Source organism: Psilocybe cubensis, chromosome 3 (assembly GCF_017499595.1).
Source record: "Psilocybe cubensis strain MGC-MH-2018 chromosome 3, whole genome shotgun sequence".
In the NCBI taxonomy this organism is placed as follows: domain Eukaryota; kingdom Fungi; phylum Basidiomycota; class Agaricomycetes; order Agaricales; family Agrocybaceae; genus Psilocybe; species Psilocybe cubensis.
This window is the reverse complement of record NC_063001.1, coordinates 3,480,135-3,495,265: the sequence shown is the minus strand read 5'-3', so window position 1 is coordinate 3,495,265 and position 15,131 is coordinate 3,480,135. Positions and strand designations below refer to the sequence as shown.

Sequence of the window (15,131 nt, the reverse complement as noted above, 5' to 3'; positions counted from 1 at the left end):
GAGTAAGATAAGTGACATTATTATCACCTTAGACTGGAGTATTTGATGCTCTTATCTTCGGTCACGACCTTCACACCGACCGTGCCAGTTTGCAATGGTGTGTATGGTCAAATCCTATCGTTACTGATGGTTAATAAATAATCTACACCCCAGGTATGCAACTTTCCGACCCAGTCCAGTCAGCAGACGTGTGCAACTGATCTGAACGTGAGAGTATTGGCATATGTTTTGCAGAAATCCGACCTTGCGTTTCCTCTCTCTGTACCCACCCAGTGAGTACACGGAGTTGATAATTTTTATTCAAGACAGTCACCAAGTGAATGAGGTGGGATTCAAGTATACGAGTAGTATCAAAACGCAATAAGATTCCACGCTCAGCTCACCAAGTGACTCGAAGTTTGACAGTCACCCATATCACTGGTCAAATAACTTGCCAAAGTTTTTAGCCTTGGTTACCATAAGACTTGATCATACTCTGGTGTCTTCTATGATACTTTTACTGTCTCATCTGTCTGTCCACGTTGAGTCATTAACCGTTGAATTCTAAGTTTGAAATCCCCAACACGACCTAGAAAGCACGCATAGCACTTGGCGGGCAGAATGGTCTTGACTGTGTAACCCGTTGGTTACAAGTTATTGAATTCTCGGCCGTATGTACGACAAATGTCTTCTGTGTGAGCCGGAAGTCGTCCTGGTCCATTAGACGTGTTAATTAGAACCGTCATTCGATAAGGACTCAGAGGAGGCCGCCCTCGGCATTGTCTCGGCAAGCGCACATGTAATCATTTGTGGATTTCTTCCCACGCTCAAGGCAATTTGCAAACGGGGCATTTTCAGTTCGTTTCTCGCTTTTCTCTAGCATTGCTTCCCTGTGCTCCCAGCTGCGCCGACGCATGAGAACGCGGGGGCTTGTCAGCGCAACCAAATACCACGACACACGGATGTGCTACCCACGATGACCGTATCTCAGCCAGGACTCAGCCCCTTCTGCGGTGTTCTGCGGTGTCTGTCACTTTCTAGTGTTGGCATACATGCGCAGTGCCACGCTCGCGATGCGGATTCCAGAATTCGAATGTTCTCGCGGGATTTTCTGCGATTTGGTTTGTTTCTATCCACGCCGAGCTGAACCAAATCGGAAAGCCCAGAATGCTTGTACTAGTCGTCATGTACGGCACTAAGCAAGCTGGACATCTTCGTGAGCCGTGCTTCACTCTTGTGGATGATTTGATTCTTGGAACGATTTTGGATGCATGCTTAATAAAACCTTACTGGATAGGGAAAACTAAACGTCTTGAACATCTAAATTGACTATTAGACGCGTTTTCTAGTCTCTCCTGTTGACAATCTGCAACCTGACGCTTTGGTATACTTCTTCGACACTGGTGGCTGCCCGCATTAGCACCATCGAAACGAAGAACAGGCTATCTTTCTGGGCGTCTGGTTACCGATGCTCTCCATGGAAGAATCATAGGTACCATCAAAGTTCCCAAAATTCATTGAAGAATGGCTTTCTTCTTCAACTTTCTTCAATTTCATCCGCTCATTTTTCTCTGCACAAAGGCGATTCAATTCTTGCACATAGGCATTCTCTTTCATTTTGATGTTTTGTGGATACATTCATAGGACTCACAGCGGAAACTAGTGCTTAGTCGTGTTTAGGTCGATGATGCTTTAAAGTGCGAGTATCTCGTTCGTGAAGTGGATTTTAACTTTCTGGCCATTCTTCCATAATTCGGGTGGAATATCGTCTTTGGCATTACTTAATTCGATGTTTGGCATCTTTTTGCTTCTGCTGTCCTTGCCATTGGAATCATCTTTTTTACCTTTTTGTTGCAGTCCATCGCACACTGTATCTTATTTTAATATTTTCAACCGTGTACAACATTGCTCTCAGGAATCGGTGAAATTTGTGGCGCAACACTTGTTTTATGTCTGGGTGTGCAAGCTATTAATTGATTCATTCCTCCCGTGGTCACTACTAGTGAGTAAAACACTTGTATTCTGATATTCGACGTTTGGTTACTGCTCAAATCATCTACGCTTACTTACTCGAAACCATTGATAGATGCTGGCCACTCATTTCTCCGACTGCGATGGTTCTTACGCGCCATCAAAAGAGTTCTCTAAGCTGAACATTGATCAGGCCTACTGCCTCAAAACGTCAATCTAACCTTCGGTAATCAAAGTCTGGGGTAACTACCCCATTCACTTCTTTTTAAAATGGTCTCCGTCGAAGTTTTGACATGTAATACAGCAACCGGAGCCCCCACTGGATGTCTCGGCGGCTGTACACTCACTACCACTGCTGGAGAACCTACCGCTATTCTACATCCGGGCGGCTCGGAAAAGCGTCAGTATGCAAAGCTCTAACCATTTATTCGAATTGACCCGTGACTATGTCCTTCCTTCCTTCCGTCCTATCCGTTGGTCACCATTGACCGTCTCGTATCAAACCGCAGTTCATTTCTATGGTATGCTGTGCCTGTTATTACCCCAGCGGTTCGTCTGCCTACATATGATAGAGCTATGAGTAAATAAAGTCTTACGATGATATTCCGTTCATTGTAGCGCATGCTCCAAGTCAGCTTTAAACATAGAGTTCTGACGAATTGTGTCCAACATTCTAATTTGCCCACAATGACGCATTTCTACGGCAAAGTATCCGGATGCGATTAGGCTGCCATTTTCGGGAGCGCGCATCATTAGCGCGTAAGAACGCGGTACGTCATGGTCCTAAATTTGTGCTTGCGTCAGCGGAGCTGCATAATCATGTCCTCTTGGCGTCATAGCGAACTAGCTCGTTTGCTGACTGAGCCTGACTCACAGGTTTACTCATAGGCATTTTTTGCCAATTTTTACTAACATGGCGCCTCTAGGATATCTTGCTCTCATCCTTAATCATTCGCAAACCTTCTCGAAGCTCGTATCCTCCATATTTCATCAAATATGACGAAGCTGATCTTTTACTGGCACTCGACCCCATACCCAGATTCCGCATTCTGTCGTTATTGGAACCTTCTGTGGTCTACAGCTACATACTTCCGTCGGGACTTAGTCTGCACTCCATCAATGGGGATGGTTCGTAGCAGATGCCCACACAGGATATGGAGGCATGATTCTTGGTACTCTGGATAGAATGCTACAACATCTAGTTGAGAGATATCTAAACAGCTCTGGTTACCTCTATCCGACTCTTCCGGGACGCTCTACAGCCATAGCTATCCCTGCTATAGCAAATCATGGACGACTTCTCTATTTGGGTTTGACTGGTGCGGTGTGCTTGCTATCTAATTTTAGACGGAACAATTTACACTAGGTGACAATTCAAAAGTACCGTGCAATTGCAACCATCCGCTGCCATCGTCAACACCGTGATCTCTGCACGATGCAAACCTCTTAGTGTCCTCGGGAGAAGCTCGATTTATTCTGTTTAATGGGCACATACGCGTTATGTATCACTCGGAGATATGGCAACGCCTTTGACATTGACTAATTTTGCCAAGGCCTCGTTTACTGCACAGATGCAACTCCCGCCTTCTCTCCAGGCTTTATTTGACTCCACTGGACGGATGGTCGCCAATTGACTGCAGAAAAGGTAGTCTGGTGGCCCATTTAGTCGTGTCTCGCTCACCTTCTAGTTTACCACCTTTGTGGTTTGGTTGATTTCTGCAGTAAAGTGCACCAACGTGGCGGATTCACTTTGAATCTGGCCGACCTTGCTGAAACCTTGGACTAATATCATTATTTTCTCTTTGACCCATTATGCAAAGCTCGATCGAGAAGCCAGCTGAAAGGTAGACAGCATGCGCTGTGATGTTATTTCACTACGGCGGGTGGTAAGCATGAAAATGATATGAATGACATCGTAAAGCTAACCTGAATCGAACGACAGCTGATACTAGATACTTGGCGCCACACATATGCATTTGACCTTAGTCCAGCAAACCAGTTCAAATGGTAAGATCTAGTACGGCGTCGTTCCAGTATATGGGATTAGGAAATACACAATACTGATTATGGTTTCCTTATCACTGTTTGACGTTGAAATGATCTTTTGTGTCGCCATGAGCTCGGCCAAGTCGCTCAGAAGCTATAAACGAGGGCTTATTTAACGGTGGATCATTCACCGTGCCATTGTAATCTCCTTCAAATGCTCCCTGAAAAGCATTGATTGAGATCAACGAAGCATGTAGAATCAATCACTCCAAGTTTTAGTCATTCTTCGAGATTTGAAATGGATCTGTAAGGGGCGCATTTTCTTCTAATGCAATAACTCGTTGAAGCATATCAGCTTTTAATTACCTTGATGGTTGATCCGCCAACGCCAAACTAATTGCGACCTGAGATTGGGACGAGATTTTGCTGGTTTGCTTCACTGGAAGATGGTTCGAGTATCTACCCGGCTAAGCATCGAGCAATATCTAATTCGACTGGCCGTGTCTTCTTGGTGTTATTTTACAGTCAAATTAAGGCATTCAAACTGTAATTGTCTTTTATATTTCAACGACCACATACTCAAACTTCTCTGGGCTCGCGTTCCAATTCTACTCGACATATTCTCCCATTCAAAACAACGTGCATGCGTGCCAACCGTGATTTGGATTCGTGAGTTGAACCATGGCGGATCTTCTCTAAGATTTCACTGGATCTGAGTTAAGCAGAATCTCATTAACCTGGCATTTTCTTTTTGGCGTTGAAAAAACCAGAAGCTAAATCAGTATGTTTGGCATATTAGTCACGAACCTCGCCACTTGTGCACCCCATCCACATGTGCCCGGACGCACATATACTCACACATGATGCTTGTGAGGTATTATCTGCGTATACCTCTTATCATGATCACGCACGGCTCTAGGTTGTTGTTTAGAAGATAGAAACGCGCACCTGCAACTCCCGCTTCCTCTTTTCCCGGTGACAGTTGACCCCTGTCCTGTCCAATGACACTTCTTCAAAGCCACCTGTTGCTGGACTTCTCATCAGATCCACATATATGGCCAGGATCTATCCGAAACTTCTAATACCATGTCTACAGGTATTTTTCAGGTAATTCATTTGTTCATTCAAACCTGTAGATCTGACGAAATATCTTCAAAATCTCGGTGCAGGCGTTGTTTGATCTAGTCTAAATTGGAAAGACTTTTTACACTTTTGGAGAGTGCCTCTCGAAGTGCGTTTGTCTTTTCTCCCAGCGCATTTATTCTCCTCTCGCCGTATCTTGCCTATAGTATAAGTCGGAATTTAAGGGTTCGAATGCCTGCGAAGCCCCTATTACATTGAAGCGGAGTTGTTTCGGAGTTTGATTGCGATCCGCCAGATCATGAGCGCTCTTTCCAACCAACAGTCGTCCGTGCACAGTAGTCCGCCTTTGTGCTCGAGGAGCATTTGGTGAGAGAAGGACGGTGACCCGTTCTTCTTTGGCAAAAATGCTACTTGGGGATAAATGCTATGACTCTGTTCAATCCAGACGACGCAGCCCACCCTACTGTGGCCATAATTCCAGAGCAATATCATTGTCTTCGTCACGTTCAAGGCAGACAATGCCATCTCGTTCAAGAACAGCATTTCGTTTTTCTGATTCCAAATCACTATCTCAATGGCATACGCGGAAAATATCAATTGATCTATCTCACAGAATTACTCCTGATAAGGAGAACCGTGGCGTCCGCTTCGGTGAGCTGTGTTCAACGCTTTTTGTCCCTCGATGTTGACTCGTCATCTGCATACTAGATACCTATGGACCAAGTTACTCCAAATCTACCTGCCACAGGTCCCCTTACCCTCCCGTCACTCTTAACCCTCTCAAGGGCACGCCCACGTCCCAATCCAATCACACTAACAATGACGCGTGTGGCCTAAACCATATGGCAATTGAGGAAGAACTCCATCTGGTTCTTTCAGCACTGGATACGGCGAAGCAAAGCATGGCTCAATACATATCCAAGGAAAGCACTCTGACCGAACAGGTGGAGTGCTACCGCCACGAAAACAAGCGACTCTTTGAAGCGATCGAAGTCAAGGACGCTGATTTGGCGCGCGCTTCTGTTACCATCGAAGTCCTAATGAAGGAGGTTGACTCTCTTCGTAGAGATCGCGACCGGTTGCTTGAGGAGAATCTTGGACTTCAAACATCTGTTGGGGATGTGACATCGTCTCTCAACAACACAACGGATATCCTGTCGGACAAGGAGGCTCATGCAGAGTCCTACCTTGTAGAGATTCAACAGCTTCAGGAAGCCAATCGCCGGCTGAGGTTTGAATACTCTGAGCTTTTGGATACCCATCGAAAGGTCGCTGAGCTGAACCTGCTTGAACAGGAGCTGCTGCTGGGTCAGGCCGAGTCCTATCGCGAAAAAAGCGACGCGCTGGACGAGGAGAATGCTATCCTGGTAGAACGTTTGCAACTAACGGATACTATGGTGATGGACGCGCGCACCACGATATCGATGTTGAAACAGGCGAATGAGGAACTGGACAGCTTGTACAGCAGCGCTGTAGATGCCACTGTGGATCTCGCCGTTCGTCTGCATGTGTGCGATGATCATTTATCATATGCTATGGAAGGCATGCGGCTTCAGGAGGAGAAATGGACTTCCGAAGTTGCTGAGGCCAACTTACGACTTCAAACGGAGAGCTCGCGTTTGAAATCTTTGGTTTCATCGGAAACAAATGCAAAGTTCCTCGTGCGTGCTGAACTCAATGATCTTCGAAAAGAACACACATCTACTTTGGCGAAAACCGATACCCTTAGGACAGAACTTGAGAAAGTCGAGCTCAGACTGAAGGGCACGCATTGTAAACTTACAGAAGCGCAGTCTACTAGGCAGGCCTTGGATGCGCGTATCGAAAATCTGAACGACGACCTAAAGAATGCCCGCTTTGTGGGTTCGGGCCTCACAACGAACCTTCTGAAGGCTCAATGTCGAATCTTGGCTTTATCTTTACAGAAAGACGATGTAGAGAAAAAGCTGGATGATGCACTCGAAAAATGGAAGACCGCAACCTGTCAACTTATCGAGGCAGAGGAGCGGGAGCAGGATACTATAGCTGACCTGGAATCCACTGTTGGGGATTTGTTGGAAGAAAACGAAAATCTGGAAAATCGTCTCCAAAAGGCAAAACAGAAGAAACAAAATTTACGAATAGAACTTGAAGATATGAAGGAAAGACTTGAGGTAGCCGAGGCCAGGAGGCGGACTTGGCGACAGGAGTTGAACGTAGTTCAGCGTCAGCTAAGGATCGCTCAGAAACATAACAGATCCATGGATCAGCTATCCGTGTATCAATTTGAGGTGCACCGAGACCTGGGCAGCAATCATATAAAGCGCTGTAAAAACCATTCATCTTCGACAGAATACTCGAAATTGGTCGAATATGTTGAAGATATCAACGCTGCTATTGCCCAGTATGCCGCTGACCTGACCGACAAGGATTATTTCTACTATACATCGCCCCCGGTTGAGGAGAGCAAGCGCACAAACCATATTCTAGGTGATTCATTGGTCTCGGCACTCAAGAAGAAAGCTGTCCCCGTGAAGTTGTCCAAATACTTGACGCTGATATCGTTGGTTCTCGAAATATTTATGGTGGATTGGACCTCTGCAATCATCGATGCATTGTATCCCAAGCAACGAACCTTTGCGGATGTCTTGGTCGCACTGGCAGCGGGCACTCTTCCATGTTCAGTCGCAGGTGCATGTAAAACAAATAATCGCCATTCAATACGCAGTCAATCAACTGCTGTAATCTCCCAGTGCGACAGGGGCGACTACAGCGCTTGGGCACAGGAGGCTCTCGATGACCTCCCTGGCATCTTACAAACCTGTGGCTTGGTCTTTAAAAACCAATACGAAGAGCGCTTCAAAAAGCGATTTACATCGCTATTCAAGGATGCGTATAAGATTAGGACTTGCATGGCCGAGAAGGATTTGTGTGGAAATTTGGAGCTCTTCGTCGTTTCATCTGATACTCTGTTTCAAACGGATACCATGAAGCAGAGTCCTCGCATGAAAGCTGAAGGGAAACAGAATAAGGAAAATGCAGTGGTTGTCGGTACCGTTGGACTGGGCTTGGAGGTCATGGAAAAGGAACCCAATGAAACAGTCCCCCGTAGTCGAGTGATTTTAAAGCCGACAGTGGTTATCACCAGCGCGCTAAATTCAAACTAGATCGTTTGTGAAGACTGTGCCACTGTCTTACGACAAGAGCACTTGAGGCTCGAGTGACGAACGAATGTATTATGTATATTTCTGGGATAATGTACGTCCAGTCAGATAGTTAGGTCACAGTAGGTAACCTCGTCGTGTATTACCACCCCGGCACTTCTGCTAAATAGTAGAAACCAAGTTACTTATTATTAATCTCTGACTTTGAATCTGACATATTAAACGGCACTAAGGCCGAGGCTGGCGTACCACGTGGACCACACTCTTAGTCTCTTCCTAGTACCACTTGCCACCGTAGTGGCAGAACGAAGCAAACGGGCGCTAATCTTAACATCCTCCCCACTGAACAAGCATGTACATCGGCCTACCACCGACCCGATAACCTTTTGCGAAGTGATGTTCAGCTCTACAATACGACGGGCGTTAGCTGTGGGCCAACCTATTCACTCATCCTTCAAAGATCCTTCAGATTCTTCTTTGTCAAACGTAACCGACAGCTCCGAAATCTATGATTTTCTTACTACGGGGATACCTGTTTCCTTGTCGGCTCTCCCTACCGGGGGCTTATCCGAGGGATCAGAAGCTCCATCGTTAAAGTCGGCATCGTCCTCGATCGTATTAGAGAACATCGAGACCTCGAAGATCGCAGACACCGAGTTCGAGTCCGACTTACTGACTTCAGAGCAATCAGATCAAAGTGTAGACGATTTTGACATTATTTCCGTAGCCGTCCCTCAAATCGAAGAGGCATCCTCTTGTGAAGTAGAGCTCGAACAAATCCCTCCATCCAAAACAAATAGTCGAAGTTCTGCACCCTTGGCGAACGAATTGGCCTGTGACCAAACAGTGGAGAAGGAACTTCCTGGCGACCATGATTCAACTTCAATGGTCTCATCTTCTCCCATTACATCGACTGAGTCAATTATGCCAGGCAGTTTTGTAGATACCAATTCCATTCCCAACTCCAACATGACTCCTCCTTTGACTAGTGATGAGAATGACCCCGCGCTCCCCTCCACCTCTGGTTCCAAAGGCTTGCAAACTACTCCAACTAATCGAATGAGGAAAGCTGACTCTAACGGCAAGGTACGGACACGAAAGAGCCCATCAGCCTTTCCCACTTTTCTCCATAGCATTGCTGTGAGCAATATCAACGCCGACTTGTCAACACACCTGCCACATACACAGCCTGAAGATGCGGAGCCGGCGAATACAAAACCACTAAAACGGGTTCCCAGCTCTTCACCTATGTTGCAGCCCATTTTTGAATCCACTCCATCCTCATTCCCGTCAATCCCCCATGCCCCATCTGTGTCAACTGGTATGCGTGCACTCGACCCTACATTTGCCAAAAAGATGGAGGAAGCGGGACGACTACGGCGGTTACAATCTTCAAGTAGTATCAACCCAGCCATTAGAAAGACTGCGTCCGCGTCAGATACATTATCTGGCGAACCCGTTTCGCACCTTAAATCGTATTCCCAAGGTCTGATGCATGGTTGTATCGATTGTTTTTAACTTTGCTCACTTTTGACCAAAAGACGCTGAATCAGAGGAATCCAAGCTAAGAGACCTGCTCGACCGCACACTCCGCGAATTGAAGGATACCAGAGAGGAGGCCGAACGAGTCACAGCCCAGATCACCTGGGAGAAATCCCGGCTAGTCAAGGAGCTCAAGGCCAGCAACGAACACGTGCGCGTCCTTCTTGCAGAAAATGAGGTTCAAAGGCAGACTATTTCCAGTCTTCGTACAGAGGTGAATAATAGCGAGATGGAACTTACTGCTATCAAGCAGGAAAAACAGAAGTGGCAAGGCCAGTTGGATGCTATGCATCACCGTGTGGCTCGCGCAGAACGTCGCGGGCGATGGCTGGATAATTTGACCCAATCAAAGGTAGAATCTAGAATGGAAGGGGCATATGGCCCCACTCGACGTAGTGCAAAGGCAGCTGCGTTGAAGACTGCAAGCGCTGAGGTTGTGGGCGCCGTCGTTGCCCTCAACGAGGAGATACTCCAAACAGCAAATCAGCTTGTGGAATCAATAGAACGATCACATATTGTAGGGTCCAATGCCAGTATCTTGCGCTCAAAGGCGGTGGTTGGGGAGACGATCACGAGGATGATGCAGCAGCAACAGAGCGGCAACTTAAGATATCTACTTGTACAGGTGGCCTTGGAGACCTTCATGGTTCATTGGTGTACACAAATTATTGAGGGGTCGTATCCGAGACGCCAATCATTTGCGGACCTTCTGATCGACCTGTCTTCGCAAACCTCAAACCCTAGTTCTGGTTATGTCGTCACTTGTGAGTTTCAGTATCCAGCTAAGAATTTTCATTTGCTTTATAATTGACAAAATTAATGACCCACAGCGAGTACCGCCGTCCGTTGTGGCAAAATCAACATTTTGGATATGTCTACAAATATGACAAGTCAATTCCGTACTTGGATCACTGAGATTGCTCAGGATCTATTCAAAATTCTTTCAGCTGGTAGTCTCCGAATGAAACTTACCAAGGGAGATGTACTTACCTCTAAACTGCTGATGCTTGTCAAGATGGCGTACGACCTTCGCACTGCCCTGGCTGAGAAGGATATCTGCGGTGACCTCGATATTGCTGTCGTCAGTCTGGATTACCCTTTCCAGGGGAAGTGGATGGAGGAAGCGCATTGCGATACAATGCGAAACAAGAAGGCTTCGCCTGCCAGTGGAGCAACGGCAGAACAGGGACTCGTTGCTGCTATCAGTGGCTTTGGGCTGCAACGTTCGCCAGCTGATGCTAATGGAAAGGCTTCGACTTCAGACCCGGATATGATTTTGAAACCCAAGGTAGTGCTTGCTCATGTACTCGAGAAGAGTCTATAGCCTTTTCTTTGAATATTCAGTATAATTTTGTCTTGATCTGTTCATCTGTGTATCCGATAGGGTGGGATTTATTTAAACGGTCTAATATCTGTACATCTCGGACGGTAGAATTGCAATTTATTAATTAATGGGCGCTTGAATATTATTGTCACTCCATGTTTATAAAGTTTGAGTACATCTACGCTAAATATAGCAACGATATTGAGGATCTTCTGAACCTTTCCAACCAACTAGACCCAAGGCATGTTAGAGGGTGTAGCTGACATCTATACTTTTAACTGAACACAAAACGTACCACAGTGCCAGCAATCAAGAAGATGTTCTGGATCACTAGTTAAAACTGTATTAGTTTCTATCTTGGTGGCAGAGATTCGTGTAAGGAACTTACTATTTTTGTTTGATCTCTAATAGCCGTGGATAGTGTCCACCCCAAAATGATTCTGCGAGATGTGTGAGATTTCAAACAAGGAACTAGTTCAAAAGAAAGTATACCCTCAAAATTAGGCTCGTGGATGTCAGCTTCGTTCTGGTTATTGGAGAGGTTGATATTGAGAGGCGATGTCAGAACATAGAACCAAAATACGTACATGATACGCGCCGCCATCTGGCGTAATATCACGCAGAAAATTCACTGCTTTTGTTGATTGTGAATAGGCGAGTTCTCTGTCGGCATTTGTCGCATCCCAGAACCAGCTATTGACAAGTATAACCTTAAACAAAAGTTAGAATCCAGAACTACATCAAAAGGGGTAGACCCACCTGATAGAGAGTCGTCCTCCAAGCCGGGTGTACACTGGTGTCCAAGCCCTGTGATCCTTTGAAGCCGTAGGGTGTGGTAATATGAATCTGAGAGAAGGCTGAATTGGCAAAGGCGTTCATTAGAGCATCGCGCAGCTCAAGGCGCGACTGTTCGGTTTCATGATTTTTGGCAGGAATCAGACGACTAGCCAAGGCTATTGGTAATCCGACAGGCTACATAAAAAGGACATATGTGATCTGTATTCGAATGAATCATGCGACGTACGTCTTGGGATCCCATCGTTCCGTTGACCCAGCCTTTAAACCATTCATCGTAGGAATCAACTTCGGTAACCGAGGAACTTCCCCCTAGCTCAGTGGTAAGCTTAACTAAAGGCTCCATCATAATTTTTGCGTCCTCTATTTCCAAAGTTGGAGTTATGAAGACGAGATTACCACTACTCGGCTAAGTAATTAGGTTAGTATAGAAATGATAGCATGGACGCAGAAGTACCGTTAGATACCCTCCCCATCCATTTTCAGCAATTATTGTGATATTATCGAGGAAAATATCCAGGACAGCTTGCAGATTCTGGTTACTGACTGGCCAGTTGATATTCGCACTAAATTGAAACGTGAGTGAAACGAAATTCAAGAGCGAATTAATTCTTACACCCTAAAGGACTCTTTCGGCGAAACCATCATGGTCGCCTCCAAAACGACGCCGAAGGTACCTCCGCCTCCACCACGAAGGGCGAAGAATAAATCTTCATCCTGGCATGCGTTTACAGTCCTGAAAACTCCGTCTGGAGTTACGATTTTGTATTGAAGCTGTTTAATTGACAATTAGTCGCCGCCGTGAGTAAAACGCACGAGTTCTTCGTTTGCTTACCGTTCGATCAGCGCCCATTCCGTATACTGGAGTTAGCGCAGAATGACCACCTCCCTAAATCCATGTGCGAGCGCTCAGTTTTTGCAACACGCAGGATTTGCTCCGGCTGTATCATACCTGCGCCCAACCACCTGCAGCACCAACCGATTGGTCCGAGCCCCCGACCATTTGAAGCCCGTGCTTGTCTGTGAACTCGCTGATATCATAGAACTGGGTTCCGGCCTTAATAACCACATCAGTATTAGACCACAGCCTGGGCAATTTGTTCAAGTCAGACGTACTCCGAAGGTCAGAGCGGGCTGTCCTGAAATGTGACACCCTTCAGGGATGAATTCCGAGTTGTGCGAGATCTGAAAAAGTACAAGTTGAATGATCTGCGTGCATCAAACGACGCGCAGAGAATTAATCAAACCCACATATTTGAGGTTATGCATCTGTATGCTGTTAGCACATAAGTTATTTGTGATGAAGAACGGCACCTTACCCAAAGGCCTAACGAATATGGTGCTGAACTGCGTCCCAAGAAATCATGCTACTAAACGTAAGAGAAGGAATAATTACTTCGATGATTAAAGTGCTTACTCCAGTGTTTTTGATGGCTAGAGGAACCTTTTGCGTTTTGCTGAATTTGAAAGCTGCGATCACGTCTTCTTTCTTTCGGACGTCAATCTGTTGTATTCGCATCAGTCGTGATGTTTGATGTACAAACGAGTCGTCTTACATAGTATGGTGATACCGCTCCATGAGAACAATCTCGCGGAGGAGCAAACGAATCTGGGTTAGATGGGTTGAGCCAGTCTAGAACGCAAGATTCTCCTGTTGCCATACACCCTTCGTATTGCGTCTAGACAAAAGGTTAAACTCATATAAAATTTGAACCTAGTCTGCGATAGATATCTCACAGCTGAATAGGCACCAAAGGCATGAGATCGGTTGACTGGGACGGATCAGAGTTTATTATTGGATCCATGTGCGCACCGAAATAGTCGCTCACCGTGGCTGTTGAAAAAGTTCTCTTGGACATATTTACATTCGTCCTCGTTCCTTTGAACAATGTTGCCGTTGTAAGTCGAAAAACATGATTTTGCCCAGGGTTGACCGTGATACAAACGTCCTTCCACGGTCTCGTTTAAGGCTGACCATTCCGTAGCAGTCGGAGCAAGAGAGCCGCACAAAGGACTTTGGCCAAAGGTTATCGGAGTCAAGGAGAGCGATGCCCCCACCGCAAAGGATGACTGAGAAGCCATGGTAAGCAGGTTAGAGCTGTCTACAGTAGTCTCTCAAATATATATATCGTATAAGAATGGGGTATTCCAGAGTTTGATCATCGAGAAGGCCCGGGTAAGATTAACTTGCCGCTCATAATATCGCTCAGACATGACTAAAAATGAAATGCTGTACAGTTAGATTTGGATGTAGCTTGTCGAGTCGCAGGTGAAGACGTTTGTTGATATTCGTGTCAGATCGGGGACGACCCTGTATCGAACAGAAAGGGTCCTGCCGCTGGTGCAGTTTGTTGGGAGCCAAAAAAGGTAGACGGTCCCAATATTCGCCATGCGGAAATATGAAGACCAAATTCCCGAGAAAAATGTGCGAACAGGTGCCATTTACGATATGGGTAGTCCGACCTTAGAAGGTTAGGGCTATAGTAGAGGCTGAAAGAGGGCGGAGTCGAAGGATACAGTTCCAAAGTATAAGGCTATTGACGGGTTGGATACCTTGGACGTACCGACTGCAACAGCATCTGATTCAGTGACAAACTGCAAGCAGAGTGTACGACCCGTGGTAAGTTGCTCACTGTCTTGATGAGCATGTGAGGTCCAGCCGAGTGATTTCCAACGCGTGCGCATGATGTAACCAGTCGACCAGAATTGGCATATCTGAAGTTGAGCAGGCATGATGCATATAAAGGATGTGAGTAAGATTCGATGTATATAATAGCCGGAACATCTCACTGGGAAACAAGCTCGAGATGTGTCAAAATTTTGTTGTTTGATCAGCTTTGAAGTGATTTTGAATGTTCTATTTTCACTCAAATTATAGTAGATTGCAGTGCGGCGCGCAGCAAGGAGTCTTTGAGTGATCCAGATTTTGATTTAAAAAACCCCATTGGCTGGCAAGGCTTGCATGGTGCAAATGTCACACCATTTCGAAGCGGGAATACTGTGGGAATTGGAACAAGATTGAACACAAGCTGGGGGGCGAAGCTTGGGCGAATCAGAGTTAGATCAGAGGGAGTCTGGGAGTCTTGGATGTACATTGGTCACATGACCATCCTCGTATTTCTCACGACCATCGTCGCGCAGGTTGTGCAGTTCAGACTCCACGGATTCGCAATTGGTGTTTGGGAAGCTCAAGGCAAACCAGGTCATTTTATGGATCCAGCGAAGACAAAATCTCTATTTTCTGGCAAAACGTGATTCGATAATATATTGGCGATGTCTAATCGTCAGTATCATCCACGCGACGCGTT

At 46.0% G+C, this 15,131-nt stretch overlaps 3 protein-coding genes across 3 annotated transcripts; 2 read left to right on the top strand and 1 right to left on the bottom strand.

The window, feature by feature from the left end:
* Window positions 1–5,537: 5,537 nt before the first annotated feature.
* Window positions 5,538–8,165, top strand: JR316_0003963 (uncharacterized protein; the record flags this gene model as incomplete). Its single annotated transcript, XM_047889732.1, has 2 exons — window positions 5,538–5,670; window positions 5,728–8,165. The coding sequence occupies 2 exons, from the start codon at window positions 5,538–5,540 to the stop codon at window positions 8,163–8,165; spliced, it is 2,571 nt and encodes an 856-aa protein (XP_047752106.1).
* Window positions 8,166–8,558: 393 nt separating this feature from the next.
* JR316_0003962 (uncharacterized protein) lies at window positions 8,559–11,028 on the top strand (the record flags this gene model as incomplete). Its single annotated transcript, XM_047889731.1, has 3 exons — window positions 8,559–9,648; window positions 9,704–10,468; window positions 10,535–11,028. The coding sequence occupies 3 exons, from the start codon at window positions 8,559–8,561 to the stop codon at window positions 11,026–11,028; spliced, it is 2,349 nt and encodes a 782-aa protein (XP_047752105.1).
* Window positions 11,029–11,211: 183 nt separating this feature from the next.
* Window positions 11,212–13,905, bottom strand: JR316_0003961 (FAD-linked oxidoreductase; the record flags this gene model as incomplete). Its single annotated transcript, XM_047889730.1, has 18 exons — window positions 11,212–11,258; window positions 11,324–11,358; window positions 11,417–11,468; window positions 11,521–11,554; window positions 11,616–11,738; window positions 11,788–12,000; window positions 12,053–12,232; window positions 12,281–12,389; window positions 12,440–12,597; window positions 12,659–12,712; window positions 12,776–12,880; window positions 12,940–13,008; window positions 13,075–13,092; window positions 13,143–13,190; window positions 13,241–13,327; window positions 13,380–13,502; window positions 13,561–13,595; window positions 13,653–13,905. 18 exons carry the CDS (start codon window positions 13,903–13,905, stop codon window positions 11,212–11,214), a joined length of 1,743 nt encoding a protein of 580 aa, XP_047752104.1.
* Window positions 13,906–15,131: the final 1,226 nt, after the last annotated feature.